At 44.3% G+C, this 18,068-nt stretch overlaps 2 protein-coding genes across 5 annotated transcripts in view; both read right to left on the minus strand.

Annotated features, from left to right (window-relative positions):
* Positions 1–18,068, minus strand: part of LOC144114520 (uncharacterized) — a 436,123-nt gene that overhangs the window by 406,255 nt on the left and 11,800 nt on the right. For all 4 annotated transcript variants that reach the window (XM_077648322.1, XM_077648321.1, XM_077648320.1 and 1 more), the window contains exons 3-4: positions 4,699–4,879; positions 1,111–1,183 (exon numbers count right to left, since the gene is read on the minus strand). In XM_077648322.1, the coding sequence (XP_077504448.1) occupies positions 1,111–1,183; positions 4,699–4,879 (254 nt within the window). The remainder of the gene's footprint in view (positions 1–1,110; positions 1,184–4,698; positions 4,880–18,068) is intronic.
* LOC144094739 (meiotic recombination protein DMC1/LIM15 homolog) lies at positions 7,668–9,211 on the minus strand. The gene has a single exon (XM_077628652.1). The coding sequence runs from the start codon at positions 8,954–8,956 to the stop codon at positions 7,934–7,936; it is 1,023 nt and encodes a 340-aa protein (XP_077484778.1). The 5' UTR covers positions 8,957–9,211; the 3' UTR covers positions 7,668–7,933.

An 18,068-nucleotide genomic window follows, 5' to 3' on the forward strand; every position in this document is an offset into this window, starting at 1 on the left:
AATAGTAGTTGTGACATGCATGCCAGAAATACTGGCCTTTTTCGGTTAAAACCGAATTTCAAAAAATGTATTCAACGTACATTTATCGGGGTGTTTTGCTTTAAACTGAAAAGTACGAATTCTATTTACATTAAACTTGAAATTAGATGTATTAAACTTAAGGTATATGTGCTTGACATTTGAAAATGCAGCCTCTATCTTCCCTTACTGCATCTGGCTGCCTTGAAATTTATGCTGAGTGAGTGGATGCAGTGCTAAAAGTGATCGCAAAATACTTGAACAATGGTGAAGTCTTCATTAGCCTTGATCATAGCCTCTAACAACACAGCAACTGGCCTTGTACCCATTTAAAGAAGTCACATGATTATGCACAAGTGCACTAGTAATTTGCCAAATGGCAATGACCTGACCACTGCAAGCTTAGAAAAATCAACATTATAAGTAGCTCATGAGGCTCAGTTAACACCAGGCATTGTGTGTGAAAGCTTTTCTCTTTTTAACTGAAGTGAACTGAAGCAATTTCTTTTCAAAAATTCCTTACTGGTATTTGCAACCTGCATCATCTGTGTTTTCTATTTTGAAGCACAGTAGCTGAGACAAATATGTAAGTGCATGCATTTCTATGTTTGCACCTATCACGACATTACATCCTTCTGCCTTGCAACCTAGATTCATTTGCACTTGAGGTCGCGACAAATTCATGTACAAACTAACAGAAATTTACTGCAAATAGATCAGGGTGGGCACATTGAACTACTGAACATATGTTGCATGCATCATGTATTTCATAATAAACAGGTTCCACTATATATTAATATATGTACAAAAACATGCACAAAACAATAACTTCAACAAAGAGATAATAATTTTTTCAGCCGAACTGCCCATCAAAAATAGCTTCTCACTAGAATGATTGCAGAGTAAATGGGTAAAAGTTTCCCACATCACAGCTTGCTAAAGACAGACTTAGAGCATATTACAAGAACTTTTCCTTTGTAATAAAAAAGCAATGCATTTATAGACTACACTAACGTCTTATATGATGACGACACTAAGGAAAATGCACCAGTTTAGGCTTCGATGTACCAAGAAGGAAGTTGGTTTTATCACCTGTAAAGCCATGACCCATGCCATCATCGATTCATGACTTCCAGCCACAAAGACATATTCCTTGGCTCCTGAGCTAAACAAAAGAAGAAGATGAAAAGAAAAAGACAGTCATTACAAATGTGCTGGACAACAGAGACACCACTTGATCACTGCATCACCATGTGTGCAGCAGATGGCACAGAGTACAGTGTGTCAAAATTTGAAGGCGATCACTTTAGGCTTAACTTATTTGGATTAAAGAGCTCTAATGCAGTTTATTTTTGCAAGAAAGCTGAATGAATAAACACAGCTTAGTTAGCTGCTTGGTTCCTCTATCCTGCACCATCATTTTTATTGGAGAGTAATGCGACCATCACTCCAGGAAAAATTTGAGGAATGTACATGATGATGAATGATGGAGAAATTTGATGAATGATGAATGCACTTAAATGCCCACATAACGAATGTGCAGCTTGCATTTTTAAATGCAAATTGGGTGTGCAGTCCGCAGGTGAGAGTACAGCAAATGTTTAGCTTGGGCAGGGAAGTCATGTGAATTAAAGGGGGGATGTACATTTCGTTCATATTTGGCAGGAAGGCAAGGCACAGCCAGCAAGTTTCCCCTTAATGTGATTTCCCCAGAAGGTTTAGTCTAGACAAGCTTAAACTGGGCACTGTTCCCAGGACTGTCTCCACTTTTTATTTATTTATTTATTTACATTACCTCTCAGGGCCAGTGGTATTACAGAGGGGGAGTGGTAAATATACAAAAAACAGAAAAAGTACAGTTGGTTACAAGAATGTGAAATAGCATCTGAATATGCAACATTAGCTAGAGCTACGTGGAACTGCTCATAATTTACAATGCCAGCAACTTCCGTGGGAAGGTGGTTCCAGTCACGTGAGGTTCGCGGCAGGAATGACTGCAAAAAGAATTTCATGTTGCATGACACAATTCCGACTTTGTGATTATGATCGATGCGGTGAGATACATAAATTGGCTGGAGGATGAGGTGATCATGTAGAGCGGGATGATGATACAGCTTGTGGAACAGGGTGATACGAAACGCGATGTCAGTGTTGGGAAGCAGAGACTAGACCTCATAGCAGTTATACTCACTGTGCGGTTGTAGTTAGCAAGGAAGAAACGTACAGAGTTATTTTGAACCATCTCAAGGTCATTAATTAAGTTGCCATGAGCAGGGTCCTATACAGGTGTTGCATACTCAAGTTTAGATCGTATTAGTGTTTTATAAAGCAATAGTTTCAAATTTGAAAGAACATTAAGAAAGTTGTGGCATAAGTAGCTTAGCATGCGATTAGCATTTTTAATTATGCTCTTGGTATGAAGAAGCCAGTTAAGATTTGAAGTAATGTGAACACTTATATAACGAGACTGATTCCAACGAAATGTTGTCGATGTAGTAGAGAGGAGGGGTGGAAGTTTTTCTAGATACACGCATGACTTTGCATTTGTTAATATTTGGCTGCATCAACCAATCTTTGCACCAGTTCCCTATTGTGTTGAGGTCTGACTGAAGTAATGTAATGTGGTTAGCGTTGGTTATTTCTCTAAAAATGACGCAATCATCAGCGAATAGGTGAATACGAGAGTTCACAAGAGAGGGAAGATCAATAATGTAAATTAGAAACAGTAGGGGTCCAAGAACTGAACCTTGTGGAACCCCAGAAGACACCTCGGTAAAACTGGAGTTATAACCATTAGCAAAAACAAATTGTGAACAATTAAGTAGAAAACATTAAATCTATTTTAATAAGTTACAGTTAATATTCAGTTGTTTTAGTTTGTGAAGTAAAAGTTTGTGACATACCTTGTTGAAAGCCTTCGAAAAATCTAGAAATATACAGTCAGCTAGTGATGATAGGTCTAGAATAAGGTGCAATGCATCTGTAAACGATATTAACCGTGTTTCGCAAGAGTAAGGTTTTCACAAACCATGTTGCGCAGACGTAAAAAAGGAGTTAGATTCGAGGAAGTTAACAAGATTAGTGAATATTATATGTTCAAGCATTTTGCAAAAAGTACTGGTAAGGGATATGGGACGATAATTACAAAGGGATGCTTTGCTGCCGGATTTGTAGACTGGAACCACCTTTCCGATTTTCCACTCAGTAGGTAGCATTGATTGGTCAAGTGATTGCTGGAAAAGTTGGGTTAGTATAATGGAAGAATAAGTTGAAGTTCTTTTTAAGAACTTTGGGTTAATGCAGTCATAACCTGGAGCGGAATGAACACTGAGTCCATCAATAAGCTTGTTGACACCAGGAGCAGCTACAGCTATAGGTGGCACGGAAACATAGTTGAAGTGGTGAGTTGCAGGTATATGTACGTCAGACATGACTGTAAAGTTGTCAGTGAATGTGCAGTTTAGAATTGTGGTGCAAGTGTTGGAAGGAATAGGGTCACCTGAAGGGTCAGATAAGGCGATGCTAGCATCGGTGAAAGGATTAATGACCCACCAGAATTTTTTCACATTGGTCGTTAACATAGAGGGCAGAACATGTGAGTGGAAGTGCTTTTTAGCGTCTTTGAGCACCTGAACATACGTTTTGGAAGCCGCCGTATACCAAGCCCATCGCTCACTAGTTGGCAAGAGCTTTGCTATGCGGTAGAGGCGTTTCTTTTTGTTAGATAAACACTTAATGTGGTTATTGTACCAGGGAGCGTTTGAGTGGGTGGTAACAGTGCGTTGGGGAATGTATTGTTCAGTGAGTTGGGAGACTTTAGCTGTGAACATGCTCCAGTTAGTTGAGCACTGCGGTTATCAAAGCTATCAAGTAAAACATCAATAAAAGAAGACAGTTCATATTTATCGCCTGAAAATTTGCTTTGTTGTAGTCGCATATAATTTTTTTCTTTCTATTAGTATTCGGAGGGGCTAGGTTAATGTCAAACAGCATTCGCAATTGGTCGCTGAAGTGCTAACTGTATTTCCACGCTATGAGAAACCAGAAATTGATAAACTATGTCAATGAAGAAAGTTTACAAACAGTAATGAAGTCTCCTTGCATACTGAGAATTAAGGCTTACAAATATAAGCGAGTTGCCAGTATCAAATGACAGCCATAAGATCAGTTTTATTTGAAAGCAAGTAATATAGACACACAGGGTACTAGCATTCCCTGCATTTGTCTTTTTCCTTGTCCTAACCTTGCAACACAGCTTTTCACTCTGACCTTAGGATCAGCACTTTGCTAACTCAACATTTTCTTAACTACAGTCTGGTGCAAGTCAAGAAGAAAGTGGCTTTTCCCCATCAAAGGACCCTGTTCCACCCAATGGCACTGGCCAATTCTTATCAGCCTACTAGCATGACAATGCAGGGGGTGGCAGATGAAAGGGGACAGTCCCCTTCCTGCATTGTTGTGGGTAGTCTCCTTCTTGCATTGTCACGCTACTCACACTAGCAGGTTCATGAGAATTGGCCAACGCCATTGGCTGGAAGGGTGTCCTTTGACTGAAAAAAGCCACATTTCTTTCTTTACTTTTATCTAACTATAGGGTTAAAGATTCCAGATATTCAGTCTAAAGAATTCCTTCACATCATAGGTGGACTTAGAGGAATAGTCCGAACCAATATCACTTACTGGATGACAAAGCAGTTTTCCTCATCCACCAAGAAAGAAATGGCAGCATTACGGAGGTCAATGCTGAATAACGGAGCCTTTCTTCCTGCAGCATCCAAGTCGCTCTTGTAAGAATGCAAACAGCAGCCATGCTGGTCGAAGACGTACCAACGCTTCCGCCTGCCCTTCAGGCGAGCCAAGGCTTGAATGTGATCACAAAAAAAAAAAACATTTATAAAAATGAGACAAGCAATATTTTTCAGTAATGAACATAATTCAAAAGCTTGCATCAAGGAAGAATACAGCAGCTAACAAGTCCTACACACAATGCAGAAAGTCTACAGTCGTTGGATTGAGTCTGATGCTCCTGTTCACGCAAGTTCTTTAAAGTCATCTCATATCCCGATTGTTTAAGACTTGACAGCTCCGGACTTCATTAAATTATTTAACCTCCCAACATCAAGTCAACAAGTCGCAATAACATTCCATGGAATACTTGCAATTCAGTGGTATGCGCACATCAGTGACGTTTCATGTCATAATCAAAAATTACATTAATTAGTCCCTAAAATCTCATTTTTTAACCACTTCTTCCCGATAGCACCTTGAAAATGCTTTCAATTTGGGTAAAAGTGAGACAATTTCAGTTCTTAACATTCTCTGAAACTTCATAAAAATTGCCTTTTCACCAAATTTTACTCTTCAAATTCACTGAAAAAAAAAAAAAATCCCCAAATGAAACAACACTGGCACACACGTGATTAGAAAAAAATTTGAAATGTAATACGAGCTGAAAGTAGACTAGTTGTTACAGTGATACCACGATAAAGATGAAAGGCATATGCTTGAACAGAATACAAAATGTTAGCAAATAAACCACTCTCAGATGAGCCATAATATGTTACATCACTTTTATTTATTTATTTATTTACATATACCCTCACGGCCGAAGCATTATAGGAGGGTGACAACTCCATCCGATTTTTTGTTCCAAGTAAAATTCAATTTTGTGGCTTTTTCTGGCTATGCTGATATTTGTCTAGCAGCAATTAAAGCACTTATTGCTGAGAAAATTGTAATTAAAATTTCTTTGCCAGTCAATTCAAACTCATAACATCTACATTGGAAAGGACTTTGTAATTACCATAAAATCTGTCAACACACTGCAGTTTATCTGCGAAATCAGCTGGTGATGGTGACATCTGTTTTTATTTCTTGACCTTTTGTAGCTTATAAAAGTTACATTTTCAGTGAAAGTAGCATATTTGTCGTTATAAAGCAGTAGCGTGTCAATACAATCTAACTTCAATTTGTCTGTTGTGTCCTTTTAAGAGCCACAAAGTTGTTCACTATATTTTTATTTGTTTCAAACTGAAAACAATTTCATTGAATACTAAAACTTGAAAACTGCTTTTGAGCGATCATATCAGCAAAAACTGGATCAGTAAAAATTTGAACAGTTATTGATTCAATTTCATACCAGCTGCAGGACCAAAATTCTATTTAGCAAATGGTGCTCTCAGCAAAAAGTTTGATTATAGCATTCTCCTTTTTCGTGCTCTGGCCAATAAAAAAAATATTTCTACAAGCTTCTTCAGGTGGGAGATAATGAAGTATAGAATAAACACACTATCCCAGAAAAGCTACCATAGTGCAAATACTTTTCTTGACATAAATATAAATAAAAAAACAAAAATGGTTTATGGTTTATGGGATTTAGCGTCCCAAAGGCTATGAGGGACGCCATAGTGGAGGGCTCTGGATAATTTCAACCACCTGGGGTTCTTTAATGTGCACTGACATTGAACAGTATGCAGGCCTCTAGCATTTCGCCTCCATCAAAATGCAACTGCCGCGGATGGGATCAAACCCGTGTCTTTCAGATCAGCAGTCGAGCATCATAACCACTGAGCTACCATGGCAATAGTAAAACAGAGATCTCTATGTAGGTGGTATGAACAAATATCCTTAAGCATCATGTCAACAAAGCTAAGAACCTAGAATACCATTCAACAGTATCCTGAAAGCCTAGAATAGTGCAGAAATACTATAAGTTGGAATAATGAAAATCAAGCAGGATGCTTGTAGGAACATATTTAAACATACTTGTGAGAAAATATTAGATTAAGCATGACTATCACTTGGACAGCACATCTGACCTATAGCAAACTGTAAGAAGGACTAGGAATCCCTCAGCATGCAATTCCAATTAAGCAATCAGAAAAGAAAACAAAAGAAATAAAAACCAATCGAAATGCAGGTTGTCTTTTTTTTAAATTTCTTGTCACCTCAGTACTTCTTCTGCAATAAACTCATCAAAACATAAGAAAGGCAAGTAAAAAAGACACAAGAGAGAGCTAGTTTTAATGTTCCAAAGGCCAACTCTTCACTGTTCAATACATTCCTACAGGATAATGTCTTGCAACATTTGCAGCAACATACAAAACCATATCCTATTTCTTGAAGTGGACTTGCACCAAAGGTGGGGCAAGAATTACAGTAGTGCTACTTCTTTATGGTATGCTGCATATGCACTTGGTGAAAAACTTTTCTGTCATAATTATTTATGACTGCTTTACTTGAGGCAGTGCTGCATGAGCACTTGAGAGTGCTAGTTCTGTGCACGTGCACCTTGCTCAAACCAAGGCACACATAGCTTTATCAAATGTTTTGGGAGTAGAACAGAGTTAAACTGATTGCGTGGCTTTAGCCACACAAAATCCTTGTTTCTATTGTTTTTACAGATAGCATGATTTACAATAAACTTCTGTGAAATTGGTTGTGCTTCTTGCATATTTCTGGTTTAGTTTATGGGGATTTAACGTCCCAAAGTGACTCAGGCTATGCAGGATGCCGTAGTGAAGGGTGTCTCTGAGTGTCGCCCAAAGCAGGTATGCTCCACCATGATGATGAACTTACAGAAGGCCACGTGCTCACATTATTTCATTGCCTTAATATACAAGCGCACCTCCATAGCCAGATCACTTTTGCACTCACTGTTAAGCGACATTAGTGCATATAGTTGTTGCAAAATTAACAGGGAACCAGTCTGGTGATATTAAAATGGTATAACACTGACATTTTAAATCCAACAACCACGAGTAACACATTAGCATTACACCAACTTGTTTATTTTGTCACAAGCAAAAGGAAAAAACAAATAACTTGCCAAAACGACAACAAACAAGACAAAGTACAAAATTCAGCTTAAAATTCAATACCAAGGTCTTGCTGCAACAAGTGAGCATGCAGTGTTCTACTCTGTGGCGTCTGCAATGCCACCAGGCGTGATGGCGAATGTTGCCTCATTCTCTGGCTGATCGGGGCTGTCGTAAATCTTGGCGATGCGTGCTTCTCCGCGGCCCTTGCGAAGCGCTATGCGTGTTGTCGAAGCATGCGCCAAGATATGTCCCCCAATCGGCTTCTTAGGATCCGCCTGGAAGCTCATGGACGCCCCCGGATCAGCAGTCATTTGATTAGTAATAAACACTGCCACATTGTATTCCTCAGAAATCTTCTGGAGCTTGGAAAGCATCTGCGCCAGCTTCTGCTGTCTTTCAGCGAGCTCGCCACGACCACTGAAATCGACTCGAAAAAGTGCCATAACTGAGTCGACCACGAGCAACTTGTACACACCAGCCTCTTCGTGAAATTTGGCTGCCACTTGATCCAGCATTTCCATTTGATGTTCGCTTGTGAAGACTCGCGCGTAGAGAACGTTTTCCAGCACGGCTGAATGGTCGAGGTCGAATCGGTCGGCGATACTGCGCAATCGGTCCGGTCGGAAAGTATTCTCAGTGTCGATGAAAATTGCCTTACCCCCGCTGTAACCGTTTTCACCGGGGAGCTGGCAAGTGACGCAGAGAGTATGCGAGAGCTGCGTTTTACCGGTGCGGAATTCGCCGAACACCTCTGTGATCGCCATGCTTTCAACCCCACCACCCATCAGCTTGTCGAGCTCTTTACTGCCAGTTGTGACTCTGAACACATAACGCCGTTTTTCACAGACTTCAAGTGCAGTCAGAAAACTCGAACAGTCGGATATCTTGCCTACTATCTCCTTTATCTTGTCAACTTTTGCTTCAGAGATTCCTTTAATTGCACACAGCCTCTTCCGAGTGGTCATTTGTACCCCTTTGACGGTGCAAATTCCAGCTGTCTTGAGCTTCTTGATGTCAGTCACGTTGATGCCATGGTTTTGCAAGATGTCGATGTCTTGGAAGAATTCCTCGTCGTCGATCATTTGACCTATGGCTTCCTCGACAACTTGATCGCCCATTTTAACACTCTGACTCAATATAATTGCGTTTATATGACGCGTATAAGGCACTAGTACGGGGCTCCAACCACAGACGAAACGAGACCACAGGTTGCAGTCGATAGAACAGACGAAAGCAAAAATAAAAAGAACAGCGACCGAAAACAATGAGACATTTTCTCGTGAACCAACTTTTTTTAGTCCTTATGGAAATCTAGGAAATGCAACATTACAGGGCATCACAATTACCTTTTCGCAGACGATAGCGCCGACGACAATTCAAACAAGCAAACACGGCGGGAAAAAACTCTTCCGGAAGCGGGCGTACATGTTGCCCGACTTCAAAATGCAGTGGGCTAGGAACGGCGGGCAAAATTCTCATGCGCGTCCTACAACTGAGCTATAGTGCCTAAAATATTCTAGGCACTATAATTGAGTTAAGCCATGTAAAGCAAGAGCTGTTCCCCATTCAAGCCAAACAGAAAGTCGGTACAACACTGTAGCTATAATGTAATAGCGGCATGAAAGCAGCCAAGACAAGTTTCGATGGCTTCCAGAGAAAGCGCTCAAGCAGCATCGGGAACATGGAGGAAAAAAGTTTTTTTCCTCCATGATCGGGAATGAACGCCAGCACTGGCCAGCGGGATCACAGCCAGAGTAAAAACGGTGCAAGTTCTGAAAATTCGAAGCCTTGAGAAAGTGGACGAGACGGCAGAAAGAAACAAAAATAAACAAAATTTATAACAAATGACGGCTTTAGAATGCATGGACAGAAAAATTGAAATTTTATGAACTCGGCGAGAAACCAATAAGGTCAGTGGGCCTCGAGGAGGATGGGAAAAGAAAATGAATGAATAAGGGACACGAATCGAAAGTCAGAGAAAACAGCCTCAGAATACAATTTCAGCAACGATCGAAACCGCTTCGATTCGAGATACCTTGACTCACCAGCCTTTCTGCTGCGATCCCCAGGACCGCAATCCCCAGCTTCTCCCCGTCAATGAATTCGGAAGGTATATATGGCTGCCGCTCCCTGACACTCCCAATATGACAACCACGTCAGTCGTGCCCTGTGCCTGCCTTCGCAATGTCGTTATTAAAACGACCAATAATAATAAAAAAAAAACTTCTGAGCAGTGGGCAGAGTCAGCTTCAATGATACTGTGAACGAACACTAAAAATAAATTAGAAACAATGATTTTTGTAGGTCATTTAAACAGTATTATGCGCTTGTATGCTGGTTCTAGAGGTGATCCCAGAGACTGTAAGGACGCCGCTCAATGCGATTCCGTGCACAGTTTTGTGCTCCCTGTTCTGGGATCATTGGGCCACGGCAGCCATATTCCTTTTAAGCTCGGATGCGCGGGGAAAAGGAAAGCGGTACTCTGGAGTCTGGACATCACCAACTGGAGTCATCTGTCGGTCGCCAATAGCGAACTGCGCTTAAGTGAAAGGTAATATTTTAATTTGTAATTGAGAGAAAACTAAAGACTCCCGTGAAACGGTGTGCGAATATATTTATACTGCTGGCTTAATCTTCCTGCGCGCTGCAGAGCCTGACTTATAAAATGCCTTCTGCGCTCAAACCGAACGCTGTTGACGGCCACAGGAAGTCAGTTGTGTTCACAACATTCAAAATTCCCGCGGTAATGTTGGATGTTCAGGGCCACGTCGTAGCAAAAGTGGGGGCAGCTGCACAAACTAGAAGCGCCTGTACAGATTTCCTAGGCTTGAAGGTCATCTCTAATTTTTAACAAGCATAGCATTCGAATGTAACATGTAACGTTACTCCAACTTGCGCAACAATCTTGCAACATTATTCTATTGTCCGGCGCCACCTAGGAGGCTAGCTCAGACATGTTGTGCCGGAAAGAGAGGGAGAGAGGAAAACTTCAGTCTCTCTCGTCGTAGGGAGTAGACGCGGTCATGAAAAGCTTTGCAGGAGCGGAGCAGCACTTGAATGGATCTCGTCCACGTCATGACACGTCGCACCACACAACGAAGCACTTTTGCCGCCGACCTCAGTGAAGCACAGAACGAGCCAGGGACGCACGCGCTCACGAGCCGACGACTCAGGCCTGTTTCCAAACGAACCATAACATCCGAGGGCGCCGGACGGGCGCTACAGCACCCCCCCCCCCCCCCTTCGCGCCGCCCGCATCCCTCTCTCTGAGCTTGGCGCATGATGTCCTTAGTTGCCTATGTGCAATAAAACCCAACACACACACAACACATATTTATCTCTCTCTCTTTTTTTTAAGGACGCCCCACGCCTGTCTGTTTGGTCCCAAGCTTAGGCGCACACGAACGCAACCTTGGCATTTGGGCCACTTGTGAGCGATGAGGAGATGGATTCGCTGTAGCACACACTAGGGTGCCTGGATGTCCACTCGCCGCGCTGGCCACCTAGGCACCCTAGCACACACGGTGTTACAGCGCAGCCACCGGCAACCCGATCTTCGCATTGATAGCAGAGCCTTCGAAAGCCATCACCGCGCGCTTCCGCTCCCAGCGTGCCGGTTCTATTAGGGTGCGCCAAGCTGATAACGGTTCGGACGGGAAGTTTCGAGAAGTTCGCGGCATGTTCTCCCTCTGGTTCGCCTCTGTGTTCACCCAAGTTCGCCACGAACGAAAGCTAGAACCATTTATGTCTAAAATGTGGCGGAGAACACCCAACACATCAGCATATATACTGAAGAGAACATCGCGCAATTATGAAGCACCACTTCAAGCTGCAAGCGCAACCAGCAAGCCAAAGGTAGGCTTCGGCCAGCTGGTGAGATATATCTATGCGAAAAATGGTGCGGCAGAACCTGAAGAGGACGGCTCTTGTGTGTGCGTACTCTTCTCGTCCTTGTCAGTTTCTGCCGAGCCATTCTTCCCACAACAACCAACAAAATTGCTTCAGTTCTGTTCTCGCGGCACGAACAAGCTTTTTTTATTACTTATTGGCTAAGTCACATAATCTGTCGGCTGCAATGCGGCCCTACATTATTCGCTCCCTTTACATGCTTTTATTTCTCATCCTTTCGGAGTGAAAATGATACCGATGGCCACTGACCGGGCACGCAAAGCTACGCAAACTTTTTAAATAGCTCTGCATTGAACCACGAGCATGTCGCCCACAATGAGGCATAGATTTTTCTGCACTCATATATGCGCTGTGCTGAGAGAGAGGTTGCGCAAAAAGTAGTTGCCCTATCTCGGGTTTCACATAGGTTTTCATGACCCATTGTTTCTGATTCATGCCGGCATTTAGCCGCACCGTGTCTCAATCGCTTCCAAAAACAGTACACGAAAAAAAACTTGTGTGCCGCTCCAATAACCAGACAATAATGATGGTGCAGCCCTTTATTCGTTAGCTTTGTAAGGCGACCGTGGTGAGGGTCACAGTGCGGTGCAGCCGGCAGCACGTTAGAACGTGGCGTGTGCAGCAACTCTCGCCAGAGTCATCTCTCCGCCACCTGATGCTGAAAATTCTTTTCCACGAAGCCAGTCCCATGATTAAGCAATGTAACCTGTGACGCTACGAAAAATTGAAAGGAACGTGTCCACCACAACGCCACTAAGTCGTTGCTATGCTATGCTGCTATGCTGCGCTTGAGCAACTCGGGATTGCTGTGAAAAAGATTTATACCATTTTTGTACGACGAGTATTTCACTTCCGAAGCATTTCCAGTAAAAAAAAACCCCTTAAAATCTGCGGCTAACCAGTAGACATGGCACTGAAAAAAAAAATTAAAAAATGGGACTACCGGCGCACCACTGCAATTCTTTTTTCTTATATTAAAGAAATTTGGTCAGTCATGTGTGAAGACGTGTTGAAGAAATTGAGTTTTGTTTATTATTTATTCTAATACCACCAAAATGTCGCTGAAAGAGAAATGTTCTAAAAATAGCGTTTCTTCTCTGCCGCCTTTGAAGCCCGAAGCGCCTTTCTGCAAAGGCAATTTTTCAACACCCTTTCATAAACCATAAACTGACACCAGACTAACCTGTTTATTCGCGTGGGCGAGTGGTAATGTAAAAGGTGCTAGAGTCACCTGTATGCAGCGTAACGTCGTTGAAAAACAAGGGTTAAGAAGCACTCAAAACTCCAACAAAGAAATCTTCGCAAAAGGTCACCGGAAGTCTCATTTCAAGAATGCTTCACTCTAACCCTTCACGCTGGGCTCGCATCCAACTGAATAACAGAATGGATTAAAAATTCGAAAAAGAAACGAAGACACACGTGAGTGATGCAATGTTTTCTTCCAAAAAATTACGTCTCGGGGATACCAACGACAACCCTGTGCGACACCTTCAAGACTCACATGCACGATGCTTACAAGAAAGGTGACCCCGCTTCCCACTCTATTCCGCCCTAGTAGTTCCCAGTCTGTATCGGCGTGCTCCAAGCCATTTCAGTGTGCACCCGAGAGGAAGCGCCCGAGTGAAGCACACGGACCCATTGGAGCGTGAAGTGGGACTGCGACGAGCAATACGGAGAAGAGTGGATGCACTCTATGGATGCACGAATAGCTGGGCGACTAAGCGACGACACGACTAAGTTTGATTTCAGCCTTAAAACGCAGTTTAGAGAAAATGTACATTTCATGTTGATGAAAACATTATTTAATGATAAACGTCTCGTACTTTCGTTTGCACTAGCTGCTGCACTGCACTCACAAACATTATTAAGCCCGCATAATCTGCGAGAGGGCCTTGTAGGGGAGACCATGACTGTGGAATTGTACAAGCAGAAGTGCCGGAGAGGATTTCATGCCCGTGCCGGGTCAGACATGCGCTGGGTCGCACTTAAGAAAGCGATGTAATGATGCGCCGGACGCGAAATTCGGAGGTCGTGGGTTCGGATCCCACCGGCGACATGGTTGTTTTTTCTGCTGCTTTGTAATTAATTTCCCTTAAGCAACAGATTAATCGAAGTATTATCCTCCCGTGATTCAGCGCCACAGATTAAAAAAATGAATGTGGATTAGCTCAGCTAATCAAGGATATAAAAGCGAAAGCTGTCGGCGTTCATTGTGTTCATTGGCGTTGGCAAAGTTCTAGACGCCGATGACTTTGAGGAAAGGAAGGGTGCATGCGCTATGCTCTTAGCGGCTGCCCCGCGGCGGAGGATATAAGCCGCGACGCGGCCGCTCGCCTTGGCAGGAGGCGCAATGGAAGACGACGACGCGGCTGGTGGCCGCGTGTGTAGCAAGCGGCATCTTCAGAGCCTACGGGAAGCTGCTGCTACCGACCCCAAAGTAGCTGCCTGGCGTGAGGCTGCCCGTCTACGTACGAATGAAGAGCGGAGAGCTAAGCGCATGTCGGAGACGCCCGAGGTATACGTGAAGAACGTCTCGCCAAGCGTCTTAACCTACTACCAGCCGCGTCTTCTTCCATTGCGTCTTCTGCCAAGGCGAGCGGCCGCTCCGCGGCTTATTCTCTGACAAGCGGTTATATAGTCGGCCTCCGCGATAAACACGCGCTTGCGGCGAACGTCAAACGATGACGCATAGCGCGCAGCAGTGGCCCCTGAGCCGCGCGTGACGTCAAGCGAGGCAGCGGCGAAAGGTCAGGCGACGGAGTCGGCGGCGGCCACTTGCGCCGTGCGTGACGTCACTTGTGCTCCGACATACGCCGGCTCGCGCGAAGCGCGGTGTTGACTAGCGTAGTGAAGCTCTTCGCTTCAAAAGTAATAAACATCCCCCTATGCACCTTGGTCTCGGTGACTGTTGGCTTCTTTCGCACACACACACATTATATATATATATATATATATATATATATATATATATATATTCCCAGGAGTGGAGAAGGCGTCCCAAAAGTGATGCCAACATGTTGCCATCTTACGGGGTAGGGGAAGGGGATATACGGCATGCCGCAATCGCGGCAGCAGCACATGGTCGAGCCAAGCGGCGAGTTCACCCGTTTTCTTTACTACATGATGATGCATGGATTTACGTTGGTGCTGGCTGTCATGATTGGTTTCTGAGCATACTATAAGCGTCCTGACAAACCATGGTCGGTTCATGCGTCTCATTCGGCTGTGCTAACCTTGTGACGAAGACCCAAGAGATAACTACGCTTCACCCACACTTTTTCTTTCTTAGCTTTAGCTGATGCACGTGGGTACCTTAGCGTGTTATATTTGTTTTGGAATTTTTCGGCAATTAATTTCGCCTGCTGATGCTCAACAAGCACTCTGGACTTCGCCGGCATTAAAATCGTTTTGCTAACGTGGGTCACGCTTTGTCGGTCCCGCATTCACTTTGTGCTCGCTGACCTGTGAAGTATTGGTATTTTCGTTTCGGTCCTGTTGCATCACCTCTGCTCTGTGCTCGTCGTTAAGCACAAATTGACGCCTTGGCCTGCGCTTTCAGCATGCAAAGCGCCTAAAGGCGTCCGCCGATTAGTTTAGCGGCCGCGCTGCTCAATTCACTCCAGGCAAAATCGAAAAACGTCTCTATGGGTATGATGCACGTTAACGCGCACAAGGCTGCCAACACCGCATTTATTACTCGTGCCCCATCGTGTCTCTTTATACATGCGAAACGGCCTGTGCATTGCTTTGTCAATTACAGGTTTCCCAGTCCGCTACCTGCGCTTATTCAAGCAAAGAGCCGTGGTGGACTTGTGGCTCCCTCTGAGCATATGCTCTTCATTTGTGAGGCTGCCGATAAGGGCTTTCGGGTCTCGGAAGCTGAACGTAAAAATGCCAAAGTGCAACATGCAAAGTGTAAATGGCTGATCATGGAGCTCTGGACCATGGCCTTCGAGAGAGCCTGTTTTTCACAGCTTGAGGCTCACCTTTTAGAATGTGACCCCATGGATAATCGTATTTGCAAACTCTCTAAGATGACTGCAGAGGACTGCTTAATAATCCGGGTATCACCATGCCATCATAGAAACAAACCGGACAAATTGTAGAGAGAGTGTGACCATTGCTTTCTAGACTCATAATATACAACCGATTATTGCAATCAAGCATCACCACTAAATTGACGAAGTCAAAGCCTGCTTGAATTCCCTGGTCTGATGCTGGCATGTTTCAAAGGTTTTATTAGTGTTTTTTTCTGGCCACATAATATAGGCCCAGAAATACCCCCAGCCACACCCTCAGCTAACACAATACGAGGCGACATGCTGGAGAAGACTCCAAACAGGGACCTTCTACAACCTGCATGTCCTACATAAGATGTATCCAGAGCAGTATAGGGATACATGTCCGTGGTGCGGGGCAACCCCCACGTTATATCATATCACATGGGAATGTACACACAATGTAGCGTTCCGAAATAATAAAGACCCAAATGCGGAGCAGTGGGAGGACCAGCTAACCAGCAGCCAGCTTAAGGTCCAAAGGGACCTAGTGAGCCACGCATGCCGGATGGCTAGGGACAGTGGTGCCTTGGACTAGGGGCGCCAACCACGCTCAGCCTGGAAGACATCGGCAGTCTCCGGGCACGCAACCAAACCTCTCAATTGGAACAATAAAGTTTACTCTCCCTCTCTCTCTCTGGCCACATTTGCTTAGCTTTTTCTTCCTCTAATTATTTGTGAATGGTTTGTATTTTATTGGTTTTTGTATTCTATCAATCTCTGCTTACGCGCTCGATAGCAATAAAATGCATGCCAAATAAAACTTTTTTGGACATCAACCTGTCTCAAATTCTTTGCGCAGTTCCCTGATCTGTTAAGCTTCAAAAGGTACCAAATGTTAAAAACATTTTAGCCTAGATACTTCCGAGGACTCGCAACGCTTGACCAGAGTGCTTCATGCCATGCAAGTTTATTTGTATTGTTGCTAACAGCTTCGAGGAGCATGAAGAATTAGAAGCGCATCTGGAAGTTATCCTCCGAGTCATAGATATGGAAAACTTCACACGTTTTCAGCTATTCATCGACAAAATTACTACAGAGCCATGTAAACAGCGCGTGTGTCTAGATTACAGAAGATAAGCGGCTTTCCCTTGGTTTTTCTGCTACCTCCTGGGGGAGGGGGGAAGGTTAATTATAGCATTTAGTACATAATACGACACCTACGTAGCATATATATCATAGTAGGCCATTGATATGCAGATTCTTAAACTTGTGGCGAAGCGAAAGCATTCGCTCTTCAAGTGCAGCCGAATGAGTGCGGCGTGCTTCTGTTCCTCCAAATATGGCCGCGGAACAGTTCTCTCGGCGTCAACGGCTTGCATATGCGTCTATGAGAACCTGCCACTCCAGCAGTCTCCATATAACCTCGCTCATTGGTCGCAGCAATGCCTTCACGCAATGAGACATCATCACGGCTACTTGCTATTCCGTGCAGTCGATGTGCGGAACCCTGGACCGCGTAGAGGCTGCTCAACTTCAAAAATACTTTTTTTTTTACAGCGACAGCTGTTAAGCGCCCGTTCCTGAGTTTTGCGTCGGAGTAGTGTGTCGTAGTCTGTCATATATGTTGGCGTAGGTGGGTGCGTTGCCATGGGAACCATTCGGAGGGTGGTTACTGTGCGTGGAGGAAGGTATATAACGTGAGCAGAGAAACGCGTAACCGGTGTGTGGTTACCACAGGAACCATCCGGAGGGTGGTTACAGTGGAAAGTGGAGAGTATCGGGAGGGCGGAGGAATCCCCAACCGCAGGAGGGCATGGCAAGAGCGTAAGGAGGAGCAACCGGCAGGTGGTTCCCACGGAAACCACCCGGAGGGTAGTTGTCCTGGAAGGAAGAGGAGGGTTACCGTGGTAGGAAGACATGACGAGATCGTGGGAAGGCGTAACCAGAGGGTGGTTACAACGGTAACCGTCCGGAAGGTGGTTACCGTGGAAGGCAGAGGGTGTGGCGAGAGCGTGAGAAGGTACAACCGGTACGTGGCTGCTTTGGGAACCAACCGGAGGGTAGTTACAAATGAGGAGGAGGGCTGACGTGAAAGGTGGAGGGTACAGCGAGAGGAGGATGGTATGGCGAGAGTGTAGGAAGTCATACCACGGTAACCATCTGGAACGTGGCTACCGTGGAAGTAAGAGGGAGGGTATGGCGAGAGCTGAGGAATATAGCATGGTACATCTGCGGCAGCTGCTGCGAAAAGCGCCGCCCGAGGAGAGGATCATCGGCAGCGTTGCTCTTCTAGAACGGCGGTCTGTAGAGGAGGCCTAAA

The sequence above is a fragment of the Amblyomma americanum genome, chromosome 1, assembly GCF_052857255.1.
Source record: "Amblyomma americanum isolate KBUSLIRL-KWMA chromosome 1, ASM5285725v1, whole genome shotgun sequence".
Lineage (NCBI taxonomy): Eukaryota > Metazoa > Arthropoda > Arachnida > Ixodida > Ixodidae > Amblyomma > Amblyomma americanum.

Bases quoted from the DNA above. Each gene is read 5' to 3' on its own strand.
- LOC144094739 (XM_077628652.1), bottom strand. From the start codon at position 8,956: ATGGGCGATCAAGTTGTCGAGGAAGCCATAGGTCAAATGATCGACGAC.